At 40.4% G+C, this 19,929-nt stretch overlaps 1 protein-coding gene across 1 annotated transcript in view; it reads left to right on the top strand.

The window, feature by feature from the left end:
- PTPRB (protein tyrosine phosphatase receptor type B) overlaps positions 1-19,929 on the top strand; it is a 47,643-nt gene that overhangs the window by 15,770 nt on the left and 11,944 nt on the right. The window contains 19 exon segments of the mRNA XM_036400771.2: positions 560-826; positions 2,135-2,398; positions 3,398-3,661; positions 4,605-4,868; positions 5,499-5,762; positions 6,638-6,907; positions 7,530-7,793; positions 8,629-8,892; positions 9,270-9,301; positions 9,303-9,552; positions 10,729-11,007; positions 12,913-13,062; positions 14,278-14,521; positions 15,697-15,803; positions 16,313-16,412; positions 17,890-17,973; positions 18,077-18,094; positions 18,198-18,279; positions 18,737-18,827. Of these exon segments, the coding sequence (XP_036256664.1) occupies positions 560-826; positions 2,135-2,398; positions 3,398-3,661; positions 4,605-4,868; positions 5,499-5,762; positions 6,638-6,907; positions 7,530-7,793; positions 8,629-8,892; positions 9,270-9,301; positions 9,303-9,552; positions 10,729-11,007; positions 12,913-13,062; positions 14,278-14,521; positions 15,697-15,803; positions 16,313-16,412; positions 17,890-17,973; positions 18,077-18,094; positions 18,198-18,279; positions 18,737-18,827 (3,558 nt within the window).

Genomic DNA, 19,929 nt, shown 5'->3' with positions numbered 1-19,929 from the left:
TGCTATAAAAGTTGCTATCCTGCAGATCTTCTTACATAAAAAGTTAAACCATAACCATGCATTTCCATTATCCTCAAAATTAAAGGGTCTGACACAGCATAGATGACTGTGCCTGAGGTATTCTTCAAACAAGTTTGCCATTTATTAGAAATTAAAGATTGGGAATGGGAGAGGAAAGGGAAAATTAAAGGCACAGACTATATTTGAAGTAGTCATCAAAAACCCTGAATGATTTCCTAAATGGATGGCATTTATTTAATGGTATTCATAAAATGCCATCTCTTCCAGTTCCCTGATCTTGAATCATTTTCATCTGTCTGAGAAAAGTTGTGCTAAAGGCTGAAAGACCTTTCTGTGTCTTAGTTAGTTTCCCATAGACCACATCCCAGACAGGAAGCAGTCCCCAGTTAGAGTATTTTTAGTCCTGTTGAGTCTGGCTGCAAATTGGAATGTTCTTTTGATGCACTTCCTCAGTGTGACTAAACTTGTGTTCTTTGGGGGATTCTGTTTTGTTTTATTTTGTTTCTCCTCAGTAACAGTATGACAATTTCCTTTTCAGTGCCAGCCCAAGTGACAGGTCTGACTGTGTCAAGTCAGGGATCAACCAACAGCTTGTTCACCAACTGGACAAGAGCACTGGGAGATGTAGACTCATACCAAGTGCTACTGATTCATGAGAATGTTGTCATTAAAAATGAAACTGTTCCCAGTGAAACTAACAGATATCATTTCTATGCCCTGAAACCTGGAGGACTCTATTCAGTTGTTGTCACCACTGTCAGTGGAGGGATATCTTCAAGGCAAACAATTGCAGAGGAAAGAACAGGTAAAAAGGAAAACACTCCAGCACGCTTTTTGATAGTTGAATTTATCTAAGAGAATGGTCTTGTGTTTAAGCCGCTACACTGAGAATTCAGAAAAACAGGAATTTCATCCGTACAGCTCCATATGTGCACACTGTCATGCAGATTTGTGTAAATACAGCTTTAGAGAGCTAACTGCTCTCAGTGCAGTGGTAACTCTATAGCAGGATCACTCTGTAACAAAGACAAAAGTATGCCCTGAGAGTAATGAACAACTGTCTGGGCAAATCACTCTGTGGAGGGACTTTCTTGTTCCATTGGCTACGTGGTGGTGGTGTAGTATGATTGCTCCTTACTTCTGTGTGCCAAGAACCTGCCTAAAGGTGGTAGGGTGAATTTGTGTCTCAGTTTCTCACAACTCATTCTTTTTCTTTAATCCAGCATCAAAGAATGTCCACCAGGGCTAATTAGTTATTGTGGGGTCCTTCTGTACTTCATAGAACAAGATTTACTGTTGCATCAAATTCTTTAGGTTTAAAGAGTCATGAAATGTAATACTAGTTCTGTGGATATTTAGAGGGAAAATTTGGCAACATAGTGCAATTTTACCTGTAATGTGAATTTGGCAAAGGCCAGGCATTTTGCAGTTTTCTGCAATGTTCTCCTTGAAAACCACTATTTTCAGGTGAAAAGGCAAAACAAGCCTGAAAAAAAATGGAGAAGAATAATACTAAAAGGCTTAAAGTAGAGTAGTGTATTTTGTAAAATCATGGTGGGAGGGAGATTGACTCTGACAGCTGTTGGCCAGCCCCTCTGCTGAGATAAGTAAGTTCAGTCCAACGGAGTCCAGTTAAAATTTGGGAGTTCATTATGTCTAAGTTCTGTCCCTGCAAAAACTGAATTTTGTACCTGAGTGATGATAGTTCTGGCAATGCAGAGCCTTTAAGCTCACCTTGCTGGCTTGAAAAACAAGTGGTATTCGTGTTTTGTCCACTAGGCGTCAGAGAACCCACTGGAAATGAAACATTCAGCTGTAGGCCTCAGCCTCTTACCAGCCTCACCAGTTATTGTCGTTACTGAGGAATGGCAATTTGAGAGGATAACTCAGCTTCTAGGATTTTAGAAATGCTGGGATCAGGCCACCAAGGACAATTTCCTTCACTGTATTTAAAAAAGGAGATGAATGTTGCTGAGAGGCAGTCAGTGCAGAACTTCTCAGGAGTCCCAGACTGCTTATTTTGCAGGGGATGGCATTACAGGGATACTCACAACAATAAAAATTGGCTAGTAAATGCTGGTTTTTTGTTTGTTTTTTCCTCTGTATTGCACAGTTCCTTCCAGCGTGACTGGAGTAACAGTAAATAACTCAGGTCGGAGTGACTACCTCAGTGTTTCTTGGCTGCCAGCTTCTGGAGATGTAGACAGTTATTTGGTAACACTCTCTCATGATGACAAGATTGTTCAGACTCTCACCATTTCCAAATCATTCAGTGAATGCTCCTTCAGCAGCCTTACTCCTGGGACACTTTACGATGTGATGATAACCACCAAGAGTGGAAAGTATGAAAACTACTCCCTCAGCCAGGAACGAACAGGTAAAGAGAGGCTCTGGGCAAGTACAGTCACTGTAAACACTGTTATGTTGGTAATGGCTAATGTTGGTAATGGCCATTACCAAGGATTTATCAATATCTGACCAAACTGGGATGCATGACTAGGGGTTGGAGGGTCAAGCCGTGAAATTACAGCTTTATAGACTTCGTTTTATTCTTATGCCCCTGTTGCTGCTTTGTTTCATGCAAAAATACTTTAGCATGAATGAAAGAAATGTCAGTCCTTATGAGTCAACAGAAATAATGTGTCAGTTTTGGCTCAAATGTGTTTTCCTGCCCTTAATGCCTCTATATGGCCCTTCAAGTATATCCTGCAGAGCATCTCGTCAGAAAGTTACTCAGGCACTGAAAGAACAGAGAAGGATAGGCTAATTAGTAAAATATTAGTGAGGTGTCACTCATCATGAGTAACACCCATGTCAATTGGTTTTGGTAATGTAACACATGTGTCTATGGTTTTGGTCATGCAATTTTCAAGGATATTATAACAGGAATAGAGAAATCTCAGAAAAAGATGGCAATAATGATGGAGGACCTTTTAAAACTTTCTCAAAAATGGAAAAAAATTAGACTTTACACTTGGTAAACCAGTAAAACAAAAGAAAGATTGTAAAGGGTGTTAAAATAACAAAGAGTATCAAGTTGGTGCAATTTTAGTCTTCTCATGATCTAAGTGAAAATCCAGGGAACAGCCACAAAAGGATGAGAACCAAATTTTGGATCAGTGTTTGTCTGTGGAACTCACTACTCTTCAAAAAATGGAGCAAGTTCCATAAGATCAAAAATTAGAAAGGCAAACAATTTTATTGTCATAAGATGTAAAGCAGCCTGGAAAGTGCAGCTACTACTTTATTACTTAAATCCACATTGGTTTTTTTTTTTTTGCAACTTCCTCACAAAAGTCTGCTAACTACCACAAATACAGCTCTCTGCCACAACTCTGGTAACTTCAGGAAGTTTCTGCTTTTTTTTTTCTTTCAGTCCCTTCAAGTGTCCAGGGACTTACTGTCAGCAATTCAGCCAGAAGTGACTACTTGAAGGTGTCCTGGTTACATGCATCTGGATATTTTGATAATTATGAAGTGACCATCAGGAACAACAATGATTTCATCCAAACAAAAAGTGTCCCAAAGGATGAAAATGAATGTGTGTTCACCAGTCTGGTCCCAGGGAGGCAGTACAGTGTTACGGTCAGCACAAGGAGTGGGACATACGAAACCAGTGAAAGAGTCTATGGCAGAACAAGTAAGTAAGCACCCTGGAAACATTCTGAGACAACCCAGGGTATTTTTTTTTTATTTACCAAACCCAGGAACAAAAATCTCATATGATTTTTAACATAGAATGTTGACTCTGACTCTTTGAATGTGTATTATTTCAAATAATACAAGAAAGCAGTATTTAGTTTATTACCAGTGTTTATGTTACAAACAAGCAAAAAGTGAGAGACCTGTGCTGTTCAATTGGAAAGCAAATCTTGAAACATTAAAAGCCAAAAAAAACAGTTGTACAATTTTCCACATGAGCTTAGTATTTATCATTAAATTATGCCAGAATGTACTAAACAGTTTTCTCTGGTCATGGAAATAGATAGGACAGAAGATAGACTATACCTCAGTCTATTCAAACTACCCCAAGCGCTGGAATTGGAGAGCATGGGGCAAGAGTGGTAAGGTGGCTGACTGGGAGCTAGCAGGGATCCGGGTGCAATCTTCACCTTGCACCATATGTGAGTTAAGAAGCCATGCTGAGAAACTCAGTTTATTAACAAAGATGTAGCATGGGGCAAAAATAACTCATCTGTGTCTGGCACAAGTTGGAAACTGGATTGTGGTGCTGCATCACACAGATGGATTGCCTTGACTTGGCACTAGCTCAGGCCTCTTCTCTGTCTTTGTTGTACGTGCAGATCTTACTCAGTTTTTGTTGGCTAGGTGAACTCTCTGCAGGCTACATTATTATTTATTTGTTATTTTTATGCTGATAAATTGTGGACATCTGTTCTGAAATGGGACCTTCCAGTGTTAGATGGGGTGTAAAATACCCAAATAAGTGCAATCTACTGCTTTCTCAAGGGAACTGCATGAAGAATTGTAGCTCAGAAGGATGACTTCAGAGCTACTAGCTTTTTGCTGTGATCTGTTAGTAAGTACTGAGAAGTTTCCCATTTTTCTTCTCACTTCTTCAGTGCCAGAGTCAGTGAAGGAACTGACTCTTAGTAACAGAAGCACAGAAGATCTGCAGGTAACTTGGTCAAAGGCTGAGGGGGATGTTGATAAGTATGAGATTCAGCTCCTCTTCAATGATATGAAGATCTTCCCACCCATTTTCCTTGAGAACACCATTGAGGAGTATTGGTTCACAGCTCTGACTCCAGGACGTCTATACAAGATTCTTGTTTTGACCATCAGTGGAGATGCACAGCGTGCTACTTTCATAGAAGGCCTGACAAGTAAGAAATAATGTGGTATTTAAAATGTGTTTAGGCTTTTCTAGAATGAACCACTCAAAATCAAGGGTGAGCCATGATTATATTCAAGTTTATGTAACACTGGCTCAGAGACAGCAGATCTCATTGAAAATCACCCTAGCCAGCACCCATGCTTAATAAAAAAGTGTCGCATTTACTAACACTTGATTGTTGGCAGACAATCTGATTTGTATTGAGATGTCAGCATTTAGGTTTCTGCTATTCCCATGCATGCCAGTTGTTTGCTTAGTGTCTCTAGTTAAATCACTTACTTATTTTACACCTCTGTTTACCTACCTGAAGTGAATGATTGAGATAATGATGGAGAAATTACTAACTGAGGGTACCTAAAGAGCCTTCATTTTTTGAGGTGATTTTAAGGCATCATATGGACAAGAGGGAGATTACACATAGAACTGTGTTTCTAATAATCCCACACAAATGTTTACAACTTTACTTATGTTTACCCATGAATGACATTATTTGTACCTGTAAATGATCTTTCTCTTTTGAATCACTTTTTTGTGGCCATAAAATAGGTAGAAATTAGGAAGCCTGAGTCAAACAGGAAATTTGTGAGCAGGTGCCTTTTTGTTCCCTGTTTTTTTCCAGTTCCAAGCAAGGTCCGAAACATTCATGTGTCACCTAATGGCATGACAAACAGTCTGAAAGTGAGCTGGACCCCTGGAGGTGGAGATGTTGATTCCTACACAGTGACTATATTTCAACAAAACCATCAACTTGATTCTCAGAGTGTCTCCAAACACATCTCTGAGCACATGTTTCACAAGTTGGAAGCTGGGGAGCAGTACCGGGTGTTGGTGCAATCTAACAGTGGCACCTTGCACAACAGCTTAGCTGCTTTTGGGAGAACAAGTATGTTTTGCTTGAGACGACGAGAAAGTTGCATTTTATCTTCCCATAGACTGACCCTTGTTTGATAATGTTTAATAATGTTTATGAATGTACCATAGGGCATGGGGACATTCACACTCATGGGAAGTTTTTATCTCAAAGCATGAGTCATGATGTTGGCATGGGTCTGTTAATACCAGTGAGATGTGTCATTTCAGTAGCTTTACCTGGGTGAATGTGCATGGAATTCTAGTCCAGCCCAGTGTCTTCCTTCATAGGATGAATGCAGTTCCATCCCTCTCATTTCCTATGCCTGTACCCATCTGACACATACATCCACTCCATGTAGGCAAGTATTGTGTTCTAGCCGAGCCTATTGCATGGTCAAGGCTTGTTAGACAACATATTGCCCCAGTGTCCAGGGTGTCAGAACATACAAAACAATGCAATACCTTGTTTTTAATGTATCCTCTCTCTTTAGCACCTGCATTTGTTATCTATGGCCTTGACTTTTGTGCAGCAGCTGCTGGCTAACATTTTCTATTCTGGGCTACTATTTTGCACTAATTTACCACTCCTTTAGTTTTCATATTCCTTTCTTAACTGTTTCAGTTGGTTCATTTCACTCTCCTTCTCCATCTTTTCATGATAGTCTGTATATATCTGTGGCTTCTCCATTCCCGGTTCAGATATCCATGATGCTCTGTAACTTCATCTGTTTGTATTTATGTCTAGGAATTAGTTGTTTACATAAACATATGCACAGACATTTCTTTTCCCATGAGTGAACCTGAAAATATATAGAGTTATGTTCTGTTAATTACTTTATTCAGATTTATGTATTGAATGGTCTGTATTTCACGTGGTAATATCCTGCCTTTAATTGTTGCTTCCAGTTCCAGCCTCTGTCCAGGAATTATTAGCCCATCATGCCTACAGCAGTCATTCCTTGTTAGTAACCTGGCAGAAAGCTCCTGGTGTAGCCGAAAGATATGACATTCTTCTCTTGAGCGAGCAAGGAATCCTCCTGAGTAACAAATCAGAGCCAGCTACTGCCAAACAACACAAATTTGAAGATTTACTAGCTGGCAAGAAGTATAAAATACAAGTTTTGACAGTCAGTGGTGGACTCTTCAGTAAGCGTGCAGAAACTGTTGGCCGAACAGGTAATTAGAACATCTTGGTTTACTTATGTTTCCCTCAGTCAGATATCATTAAATACATGAACCATCTGTATATTCTGATTCTGCAAAGATTCTGGTAAGGTACAGACTCTGGATGTTTATGCATCATTTTTCCTAATTCATGCTTTGTATGTGAATCTGAACTTTATTATCATAATATTGTGACCATGGTTCATAATAAGGATATTAAACCAAAATGCTGAATGCTTCCCTCTGTCTTTTGTGGATATACCTGAATGCTTTATTGTCATCAAGTTTTTAATTCACAGTCTCAAGGTTCTTAGTCTGGGATTTGATGTGAATACACGCTTCTAAATTCAAGGTCAAGTCTTGCTTGCAGTCTTTACTGATTTATAGCTTCTTGTAGAAGATAATGGACAGTTCTCTGTAAGCATGGTCTAGAGAATCAGGCCTTCTGGGAAATAAAAATACTGTATTGGAGAGACTCAATGGCATTTCATAAAAGCTCTCCTCTTGTTTCTGACAGTTGCTGTTGATATTACTTAGCTACTTGTGGCTTAATTGAAATGTGTTACAGCCATTGGCTTATTAAAGGTTCAGCTTAGTGCCTAGACTCTGATATGTACTCTTACCTTCTTTTCAGTTCCAGCAGCTGTTACAAATCTGAAAGTCACAGAGAACACCACTGACCGACTGTCCTTCAGCTGGACCACCTCTCAAGGGGAGCTTGATTCGTATGACATCTTCCTGTACAATCCAGACAAGTCCCTTCATGACAGGATTTCAGGAGAGAAGCATCTCCAGCAGTGTTCGTTCCAGAACCTGCATCAAGGCAGGATGTATCGAATGGTCATTGTTACACACAGTGGAGACCTCACTAATGAGTCATCTGTCTATGGAAGAACAGGCAAGGACATCTAAGAAAACTATCTGTCTCCAGTGTAGTGCTCATGGGGGATACCAGTGAGCTGGTCTGAGTCTGATGCTCATACTAGATTAGAGCAACTATTAGAAGTATCCAAATCGTGTCTAATATGTAAAAAGCATTAGATATAGGAAAAGATAAATTCTGAATGATGGAGTTACAGCAGGAAAAATGAAGAGCCCTACAACAGTTCCCAGGAGCTCATGTCAGAAGAAAGACATCCCAGTGTACACTCCCTAAGCAGGAAAATGTCTGTCTCCCATCCTAAAAGCAATATTGGCCTGAGTGGAAAAAGCAAAAAGGCAAAGCAAGTAGGGTTAATAGGATAGCCAGTCTACCAGTGAAATAAAACTTGTTTCCCATGGGAAGCTCTGGCTGCAGCTCTGTGTTTGTTCAGCCACATGTGGGAAGCGGCTTTCTAAGCAGCTCTTGCAGCTGTGGCATTCTGTGTAACCTTTCTTTAATCTCCTGCGGCACCATATAGGAACCCATCTGTGGGACTACGTCTGCAAGTAGGTGCAATTTTTCAGCTACCTCAGAAATGGGTGTTTCCAAATACTGACTAGGAAAAAGCTGCTTCATATTTGCAAAACTGTCCATTATAAACATTGCAACCTCTTTTGGTAACAGTGGCAATTCAAAATAGTAAAGGAGGCATCTGAGATATGCTTTATGCTTTTCAGCCAGCTGTAGTGGCTGTCTGGTTTATAAAATTACTATCATTACAGGACAGATATAAGGTCTGCTTGTCCTTTTTGCTTCTTCTCACCCAAAGGATGTTCTACATAAAGTAATATTTATTCCTTCTTTTTTTCAGTACCAGCCCCAGTTGTTGGTCTCAAGGCATCCAACCGAAACATGACAGACAGTCTGTGGTTCACTTGGGGTCCAGCAGCAGGAGATGTTGACTTCTATGAGCTGAATCTTTACAACCCAAATGGGACACAGAAAGAAACTGAGCAAATGAAAGATCTGGAAGAGTGGCATTTCCAGGGGCTTGTTCCTGGCAGAAAGTATACTTTGGTCGTGGTGACTCACAGTGGTGAGCTGACCAACACAGCAAATGCTGAAGGAAGAACAGGTATGGGATTTTTTTTTTGTCCCATCTGTTTGAATTCATTAGTTCACAACTATGCAACAGACTTGTTCTGAGGGAGGATTTATTATAAGAGTCATTGAAGGTATAAAGATGACGGATAACCTCAAGAACATTAAAACAATGGAATGTGAAAGAAAAGCAGTCAGCGCTGTTTTTCTTTCAAAGGCTCAGGAATATGTTACAACTGTGAAAGTCACCATCATCAGCACAGGTGCAGTAACGGGCTTTGTATGTCAGATAATACAAACTACTTTGTGATGCATGAAGAAAATAATCCATGTTTCATTTTATTTGTCTTGTGTAAAAATTTGTTAAGAATCTCTTTTTCTTCTCTCCTTTTTTCCCCCCTTTCTGCATAGCACCCAGGCCTCCTAACACTGTGTCATTTACCTGATGTTGCAAACACTTCTTTATCAATCACTTGGCTGGGTCCTCCCGACTGGACAGACTATGATGATTTTGAGGTGCAGTGGCTTCCAAAGGATCCCCTCACAGTATTCAATCCCTACAGCAGCAGCAAATCTAAAGTACGCATCATCTATGGCCTGCGACCAGGGAGGCTCTATGAGTTCAGAGTCAGAACTGTCAGTGGCGACAGCTGGAAGACATACAGCCAGTCACAGTCTGCAACTGTGAGAACAAGTAAGTGAAAATTTCCCTTGCACCCTAACACTCAGCTGAAGAAGATGCAAAACTGTAAAATACTACCAATTCCTTCTGCAATCAGTAATTTCCATTAATAAATTCATGAATGACAGTGATGAATTCAGCTAGATTCTAAGCTCTTGCTGTGTGCAAGGTCAGCTGTTTAAAGACTGATAATGGACATACATTTATAATCTTCACATCCAGAGTCAAGCTGTTTGGCTGCAGAGACTGAATCAGTCTGTTTCAGGGGTAAAATAAGGTTGAATATCCAAACTTCTCTGATGGTAGTATATTGAAATAATCATGTTTCTGAATGGTAAGACAGGAGGGATGAAAGAAACTGTGCTGTACTAGATTTGAAACTGGAATCAGTGTTTCACTGCTCTGCATTTCTGCCCATGTCTGTGAATCTGTTTCATCTCTAGCTGTCTCTAGCAACTTCAGTAAAAGGCTGATTTGAAAAAGTGACATGAAATTGTAAAAATAACTGAGTAGTGGCAAATCCTCATGTTATAGGATTCAGCTGTAAATTGACATCTATGTTTCGTAAGCTATATACTCTTTAATACAGCATAATAATTAAAATTTCTCCTGTACTTAATCACTTAAATGTAGATGTCTGCCATCTGAGACTGAAATCCTGTCTTTGTTACAGGTTACATGATATAAATGTTGCTCCCATATTACATGGATGAAGCATATTTCTATGTTGTGTTTGAGTAATATGGACATATCACATGCTGCCCAGGAAACCAGATCAGTCATGAGATGACAGTATCAGTATTTACTGATATAAGTGACCACATGAAGCCTCCAAATAAGTTGTAACAACTTTCTAGAAATCCATTTCTTTGTGGTGTTGCTGTTCATGTTAAGACTTCATCAAGTAGGATTGAAATCTTTTCCTTGTTTTCAGAATTAATTACTGGAGCTTCACAATGCTAATGGGGCAGATGTCGCTAGATCTGATTTCAGATGGCTAAAATGAGTTAGACAGCCTTACATAATAATCAGGCAGCACACATTTGCAGGATAACTGGGAATTCTGACTCCCAGCCTGCTGTTCTGATCTGATGGTTGATGCAGAATCTAGGAGCTGTAGTGTGAGCAGAGAGTGTGTGACACCTGTCCCTTTTCCCTCTGAGTTTCAACTTCTTAACATTTCTCTAGAGCCAGACAAGATACAAAGCCTTCACTGTCGGCCCCAAACCTCTACTGCCATCGCGTGTTCCTGGACTCCTCCCGATTCTGATTTTGATGGGTATAGCGTTGAGTGCAAGAAGATGGATACCCATGAAGTGGAATTTTCTAAAAGGATAGAAAAAGACAAATCTCTACTTAATATTATGACCCTTGTTCCCCACAAGCGATACCTGGTGTCCATCAAGGTGCATTCTGCAGACATGACGAGTGAAGTGGTTGAAGACAGCACCATCACAATGATTGATCGTAAGTGCAATTCAGAGTTGCCCTGAAGACAGGCACTGAGCAGCAATAAGCAAATGCTCGTGTTACTTAGACAGTAAAAGGAGTTCTGAACTCCACAATTGCCAGTGTGTGGAGTGGTGGCCAAAGTAGACTGAACCCATTCTTTGGTCTCTGTTGTGACAGACCATGCAGGATTTTGACTATATTGCCTCTCATTACATTGCCAGACCCAATTTGGCTTATTCATTAAAAATAGCCTGAGAAACATAAATACTTTGTCCTCATCATCACATGCCTTGTTTTCATCAGTTGTCTTCATGCTTGCTGCTTGGCTTTCTGTATCTGGCCATCTGTACCCCTTATTGATGGTAGCCATCCTCAGCACAAATATCCATCAATAAGGACATTGGATTGTAGTACCACATTCTCTTTTGGCATCTGTAGACTCTTCTGAGGTGCTACCTGGCCAAATCACCTGCAGGACTTTTGCCTGAGGGAGGATCCAGATATCTATAGCATGTGCTTTGAAATAGATTCTTCAGTTTCTCTACCCATAGGCTGCTGAGTGGAATGTATCAGTAGCATCTGCTGGTACCTCTGCACTGCCAGGCATCACTGCAGTCAACAGCCTGCCACTGCTGACCCTAGAGCTGCCCCAGATTTTGCACTATATCAGGATTCAGTGGCACAGCACAATGCAGAGGCCTGCTCTGTTCAAGGGCTAAACTCAAAAATGAGAGGAGAGCCAGGAGTCCTATATTCAGGGACGCCTCTGTAGCTGCTTTTTAAAAGCCACGTTTATGTGAAATGCTAGATCATAAGAATTATGTTTGCTTTGGGAGCTGTTGAGCTAAGCTAGAGTTCAGTCACCAAACTGCCTTCTCCTTTGCCCCTCAATTGCCTTTTAATCTCCTTCCCCTATCACAAAGGATACTACAAATCCAGATGTAAGTCCTAGTTATTCATGTCACAAGAGGTGAGACTGAGTCCTGTTTGAAGGTTTGCTGATCATGTTTATTCTTATTTGGTTTATGTTCATGTTTGTTTATTGTCACTTACTTGTTTTGAACACTGCTACTCTCCCAGACCCTGGTTAACACTGGAGGCCCTACCTCAAGGAAACAAAAAAAATTGCAGCTAGACTTCATAGATGTAAGAGGTCTAGCTAAAAAGCATATAATTGTGTGAATTTTTGGTTCTTTTGGCATTCTAAAAGCTTTGAAATTTAGCCTTCTGCTTACAGTTTTTATATGTTTCCCATATGTGCAATATAGTTTCAGTACTACAGATTTTTAAAAGAATCAGTAATGTAGATCCTTAAAATCCCCACCTTTGCTGCACTTTCTTCCCTGTGAACTTCACTTTCCAATTTACTTCTACTGTGTCAATGTTCAAAGTATAGTTTTGTATCATACAAAGAACATTTCCTATGGACATTCTGCAGTCAGACTAGAAAATGGTACTCTGTAGTTGAGTCTTCTGTCTGGCTAACCCTGGCTGTTCCTCTGGAAAAGAAAGCAGAAATATATATGCTTGAAATAGGTAATGTCTATAGTGAGTATGTTAAGTGGCCTCCAAATGCTTGGCTTAAAACTGTGTTGTTTTCAGCAGCTACAATTTCTGTTTTCATAGGCTTGACACGACTTTAATGCATTTCCATGTGGGCTTCTGCAGGAATTCATACTGAGGAGGTGTCACACTTATTATGGTGAACACACTGCTGGCTTGTTTCATCTTCTGGCAGTTTCACTGTGGGAGGTGAAGACACTTTCTTGATTGCAAAGAGAGTAGAATCAGAGACTTAGGTCCAGGCAACCAAGATTTATTACAAATTGCATTTTCCTTATTAGGTCTAGCTCACAGCAAGTACATAAGTAATGCTTTTTCTCTATTTTGTATCTATTTTTTATTTATTTAATTACTCAGGTCCTCCTCAGCCACCTCCAGATGTACGGGTGAACAAAAAAGAGGTGCTGATTACCAAATCCTCCATCAACTTTACTTTTAACTGCAGCTGGTTTAGTGATACTAATGGAGCTGTGAAGTACTTTACTGTGGTTGTGAGGGAGGCTGATGGTAAGTGTCATGATTTAATGCTATTCTCTCCATAGCCAATAAAATTTACATGGGGAAGTACATCCCTATCACTGCACAGCAACAGGGTTTCTCCTTATCTAATGGCTGAGTGTCATACAGGTTTTGGATCTCTACTTCCTCCCTAGCCTGAGGATGTACAGAGTCCTATTCTCAGAGAGTCTGTAGCAACTACAGAGCTCAGACAGAAGCCAGACAGAAGCTCAGACTCTGTATTACACTGTCATGTATGTTCAGACAATTTTTGTAGTCGAAGGCTTATGTTGGTTGCCACTGCCAGTGAACACAGATCTGTGCCTTGCTGAGCATAGATTTTGAAAGGTAGTTTAAATGTTAGGTGTGAACACTAAAAGGAAACCCCCTTGGAGAGTCTCAGTAAACCATGCTGAGAAGCCACAGGTCTGCCAGGTGATGTCTGCTAACTGAAGAAAATGACTTTGCATGTAGCACTATAAAGCAGAACAGAAATGGTCCTTGTGACATGCATGTAAACCTCCCTTTCTACAGCTGACCTATTGTTGAGATGTGTGTCTGGCAAATCAGATACATGTCTCAACAATTTATACCTTGTTTTTAGAAGTGGCTTCATTTACTGGCATACCAGGACATATTTTGTGACCTTTATGAAAGTTATTAATCTCTCTGTCCATCAGCCCTTAGGAAAAAAACAGATAATATTTCCACTGTCTGCTCTGTCATGTTTGGGCAAGCTATAAAGCTCTTTGAGAAGGACTACTCATTGCTATAGCTTGCCTATCTGAGTCTCTTCCAGTATTGTGAATTTACATTCAGGAGGTCCCTGCAATTTCCTACTGTAGTTTTTCTCTATATACAGCAGAGTTGTCCGTTTATGGGGTTTTTTACTTCTTTTTAAAATAGCTAGTAGTAGGATCCAGGAATCTGGATCACAAAAACTCCCAACAACAGCACAGAAAAAAGTCATAGCAATTGATCTGTGCATGCCTATTGCAGCAAAAGTTGCACTGAGGACTTGTGAGGAAGTTCGCCAAAAAAATAATAGAAAGGCTGGTACTAGAAACAAGGTACCCTAACCATTGTAGCTTTGTATTCATGAGATAGCCTCCAGAAATAGAAAATTGGATAAGAACATGTCTGTCAAGAGCTTGAGCCTATAAACCTCATCACATTAACGGCTGTGGCATCTAAACCTTCTGTCTTTCTCTGCACATGGCATAGGCAGTGAAGGACCAAAGCCCGATGAGCAGCACCCGTTACCCTCCTACCTGGAGTACAAACACAATGATTCTATACGCATCTACCAGACAAATTATTTTGCCAGTAGCTGTGCTGAAAACCCTGACAGTGACTATAAAAGCTTTGACATTAAGCTTGGAGGAGAAATGGAAAATCTGGGAGGAAAGTGTGATCCAGATCACCAGAAGTTCTGTGATGGACCTCTAAAGCCTCGAACTGCGTACAGGTTAGACTCATATTGGTAGTTGTGCTCTTATATATTAGGCTTGGTGTCATCTGGGTGCCTCATCCACTTGAGCTTCAGTAGATTAGTGACTGCATTGTACAATGTTCTGTGTGTTTCACTGCAAATTTATGAAAGCTTTATTATCCATGGCCCTATTCCATAGGTAAGAACCAGTCATCCACTAGCATGGGAATGATATGATTAATTATGCACAAAACTCTGTGCAGTGAATAGGTTTATTTATTTACATCAACTTCATGGGAAGCTCTCCTGTTGCTGCTCAACATTTCTTTGGAAAGACTGAAGACAATTGGCTTAGTTAAGGCACGAAGAAGGCAAGCATGCTTCACTCAGTCTGGCAGAACTACCCCACTTGTTCTTTTGGAACAAGCTAGAAAAACCTGGAGGCCATTCTATCCTGTGGCACCCTTCACAGGCTCCAGAGCTAGGTCCAGGTTAGCTGTAGGGTGTAGAAGAGGATGACTGCCAAGACCAGCCTCAGCAGTTACACTGGCTGTGAGACTAAACATGAGCTCCAGTGTGGCTCAGTGACACCCCCCCCCCCCCCACAGGCAAATACTGTTCCAGGAGACCTGCAAGCTGCTCACTGAAAAGCCACATGGACAGAAGGCACATGCCAAGGGGTGCCCATTGTGCCTCTCAGCTTCTTCATCATCATTAAAACAGTGCTAGCCTACTATAGGGTGCTCTCATTAGGGCACATTTCCCAAAATGTCAGTCTTGGAAACACCCACATTACCAGGAGAACAAAGAGGACTATAACATATATCCATTAGCACAGTCGTGCCCAGCCAAGTGAAGGGAAAGTGTGTCCCCCCTGAGAAGCATTTCTGAGTCCTCTCTCCTCTGCAGCTTCTGCTAGTCCTGCCTTTAGACATGGTCAGGCTATGTGTGCCTGCAGCCAGAGCCCCATCTGTTACCTCTGCCAGGGTACCTCAGGGCCCTCCACCCTCTACTGGCTGTAGTCCCCCATATTTAACTCAAGGATCAGTATTATTAATTAGGTAGAAGACTGATTAACTCAGGTGTCTATATTAAGAATTATCTGTGGTCAGTGGAAAGGTTTTCGTTGTCTCAAAGGGGCAAATGAGTTTTTACTTTTCTGCTGTTGGTTCTGAACATCTGATGAACCATTTTTTTACTGTATTTTCTAGAATCAGCATACGAGCTTTTACTCAACTTTTCAGTGAAGACCCAAAGGAACTTCCTAAACCGCTCTTTGCAGACACCTTCTTCTCTTTACCGATCACTACAGAGGCAGGTTAGTTTCAGGCTGTTATCAGTGACTGTGCCATGTGATTGCATATTGTGCCTAAGAATACTCTGGCATCTAGAGCTATTTGTAAGGAGTGGAACAAAGCTTCTTGTGCATGTCCTGAGAGCTGCTCTGAGAGGAAGCTGACTCGGCTTATCTACCTCTACTGGAAAATTCAGAGGACTGCTTGACAGAGCTGCTGAAAGTAGAGAAAAGGAAAAATGCTCAGTGAGGCTATCACCAAGAAAGCTTCTAACTGCAAGAGAATCACTCCCATGTAATGGAGTTTTTGCTTTCTTTTACTGTGGTTGGGAGTGAAAAATTTTGTTTAATGGTTTGAAAAAATGAGGATAGAAGATCAAGGCCAGGTTTTAGCTAAGTGTTTTAATGCCTTAGATTTCCTTGTATTTAGCCATTTTCTTCAGCTGATAATAATAGATTCCCTGAAAGTTATTGATTCTCTGATTCTTTTGATCCTTTCCTCAAGATACATAAATACACTGTTTTGTTTCTAGAGCCTCTTTTTGGAGTTATTGAAGGTGTGAGTGCTGGCTTGTTTCTGATTGTGATGTTGGTGGCTGTTACTGCTTTATTTGTCTGCAGACAAAAAGTTGGGTAAGCTGACTCCCTTTGTCAGTCTCTGTTACTGAAGTCATGTCAAATTATATTCATTTAAGTAATACAATTTATAAGGCTTAGCTAAAAATTGGATGGATGCACTGAACTGTTCAACAGATAAAATCTATGTCCCCCCAAATTCTGTACACACTAAGTATACAACTAATGACTTGCATATTAAGAAATCTATATATGCTTAATTCAAATGGTGTCAGAATTACGTCATAGAGGATCCTTGTAACTTTAGTTTGCAGTAGGAGTCTGAATAGTTCTGAATAAAAATTGGTTTATCATTCAAACTTTTATCTTCTGGGAAAAAAAATGTCTTTTGTCAAAAAATGAAGTGTTTCAGATTAATTGCATCTGCATTGTAGATGGGAAGCTTCTGAAACTGTTCATTTAGACTTTATCATTTCAATTCAAAAATACTGAAATGTGGCATTACCTCAGTGTCCGAAAGCTTAGCTCAAACTTTGCTTCTCATTTTTTTGTCAGTTATAGTTGTATGTTTGACATTACAGATGAATCCTAAATAGTGGACTTACATCTTTTTAAAAAATTAAATACTGTATGTCATCTGAAAAAATCTTTATCCATTTAAACTATTTTGCATGACTGAGAAATGTGAAATTCTTTGTAGTTTCTGAAATTAGAAAAAAACCTCAACATTTCCAGTGCATGGGAAACACTGCAAGTCTGAAATTCAGTTCTTTTACTGATACAAAATTAAGTTGATATGAATTTGCCAGAATTTCAGATTGAAACAAAATCTATTTTCTGACTAGTCATAGCTTTTAGCCAAAATGGATAAACTTCATTATAGAATGTGGTTTTGTGTTGTAAGTGCTGCCACTCAGCAGGACAGCAGTAGTACTGGTATGGTTTTCCCACATCTCAGACATAAAGAGAAAGTGTTCTCTAAGGTAGGTGTCTTGAAGGAGGAGATGGCAGCAAGAAGATGAAAGGCAACACTAACTGTGTGGAGTAAGTACCACTTCTGTGGCTTTCCCAGAGCCTGCTGTGGTTATGCCACTTACTCCTGCCATGAATGTGGGCATCTGCTACAGGCTTGGTCTGCAGAGTGGATGTGCTGGAAGCTGTAGACCTTTTACAGCTCTGAAAATCTACCTCTGTGTTGCTCTATATGTAGAGAATCAACTGATTTAGGGTCCATCTTAGCACAGGGCACCCTCCTTAATGATGGACTGGGCTGTGAGTGTTTCAGAACAAGAAAAATGTCTTACCTACCTGTGCCATGCATACATTCCACATCACTATTGCCAAGCTAAAATACAAGAAAAGTCTGAGCCTGAGCTAAGAGCAATGTCACAGGATCAGAGCCAAAAATCAAAACACACTGGAAAACGGTAAACTGGAAAAAAAGAAATTTAAGAAAGTATAACTTACATCAGTGCCAACTCTTACCAGTTTCAAAACTTCATGATATAACAGAATACCTTCCTTTTTGTTCCAGAAATGGCCATGAGAGACCTACAGCGAGGCTGAACATTCGCAGAGACAGGCCACTGTCAGTCCATTTGAACTTGGGGCAAAAAGGGTAATGTAAAAATTTGGTTTTTTTAACATAGCATTGTGGCTGAACAGAGCCATCTGATCACTTACTGATGAAGTGTTTCTTTTTCTTTTGAAATAATTTCCAGGTACCGGAAAACTTCCAGGTAAAAAGAAAAAATTAATACCTAAAACCTTCTTGGTAGCCAACTGGATAAATTATGACTGTGATTCATCCTGTGATTTTCTTCCTCCTATTGAATATTTCAGTCCGATCAAAGTCAGTCACTTTGAAGCACACTTCACCAAACTTCAAGCAGACTCCAACTACCTTCTGTCCAAGGAGTATGAGGTGGGATCCTAACCTAGGCAAAGGACTTGCTTTGTGAAGGGGCGGGCTGACTGAGTCAACTGGTTAATGTATTAGAAAGGTCTGCATATGTTTGTATTATTCACACAAATCCAAAAAAAATGGAGCATTTCATTTGAACTCCACTTGTCCATGTGCAGAAACCAACTCTTCATTTGGCATATTCTGGTTGGCAGCCTCTGCCTGATACTTGTCTGGCGGAGATTAGGAACGTTTGTTTCTATGGCACATCTGTGTGATTAAGTATAGAAGGTACCTGCCAGCCATGCACTTGCTTTAAAACAGTATGATTATCTATGTAATTTCAGTTCGGTTTTTATAAAAAAGCACCTCTTTTCTGTCCACGGCCTTTGAGAGCTGATGAACACTATTTCCCTTTGTGTTGTCTTGTCCTTTAAGTATTTTCACCTCACATTTTATTCCTATTCCTTTTTTGCAGGACTTGAAAGATGTGGGTCGAAACCAGACATGTGATATAGCACTTCTGCCAGAGAACAGAGGGAAGAATCGATACAATAATATATTGCCTTGTGAGTTTTAGCTTTGGTTGTGTAATATTGCATCACACCAGCTATTTTTCACTTTTTTTTCAGCAAGCCTAGTGGAAAAGAGTGCAGCCAATCCCTCCCCTCCTTTCTGTCCACAATGAAATATCTGTGCCAGCTCAGGTTCTTGTGCTAGGAGGCAGATGATGCATGGCCCTGAATGGCTTCACACAGACCAGTAATTTAATTTCACACTAGAGGTGTAATGACTAGCATTCAGTCCAGGGAGAAAAAGCTCCAGCTATTAGGGGCATTCAGTCACTGCTGATAACAAGGATAGTAGAAATAACAGTAGGGTTTTTTACATGCAGAGTATCATCCATTCAGTGCTCTTTGACAGCCTTGCCAAATCTTTGTTCTTCAGTGTACACTAAACCTACTATACAATATAGAGCTAGTGTGATTCTGCATGGTAAGATGTGTAAGTTAACCGTGTTCCTCTCAGGCAAGACCTGTCTATTGTTGAGAGTTTCCCCCTTTAATCTCCTACCTGTCATTTTAGAGGTAGAACATTGAGGAGGAACACCACATAACTCACTGCTCCACATCCCCACTAATGGATGTGGCATGTGCTGGCAGCACAGCCTCTCCTGTGTCCTGCCTGCTCATGCCAGCAGTGACACCTGACTGAGATCCAACATGGCATTATCTCATGAATCAGTGTCCTGGCAGCTCAGGCACTATATGTTTCTGTACAGAGGGCCCTTCACCTACAGAAGATGTTTGGCCTGCTCAGCATTAGCTCAGAATACCACTGAAGTGCAACTGTTCTTTCAAGGGCAGAGCTGGGCACTACTTCTCAATACAGCATACTGCTGTTAGGATCAAAGGAGGATGCTATTTTGGCCCTTTTGTTGTCATAACAAATCCTATGCAGCTCAGCAGAGGAAATTCAGTATATTTACTGCATCCTTCTTACCCATCTATCTCCTAGTCTCTGGAACACTCCACAGCACTCACAGATTAAAGAGGCAGTAAAACCAGCAGTTATTCCTTATAAATTAGCTCTTCATATAAAATCTTGTAATAGTGCTGGCAGTCCTTTCACAAACGCATTTCTGTAAGTGCTGAGAGGGACTGAAAATCA

This window comes from Molothrus ater, chromosome 5 (assembly GCF_012460135.2).
Source record: "Molothrus ater isolate BHLD 08-10-18 breed brown headed cowbird chromosome 5, BPBGC_Mater_1.1, whole genome shotgun sequence".
NCBI classification, from domain to species: domain Eukaryota; kingdom Metazoa; phylum Chordata; class Aves; order Passeriformes; family Icteridae; genus Molothrus; species Molothrus ater.
Note: the sequence above shows the minus strand (reverse complement) of the source record. Positions and strands in the feature narration are given on the sequence as shown.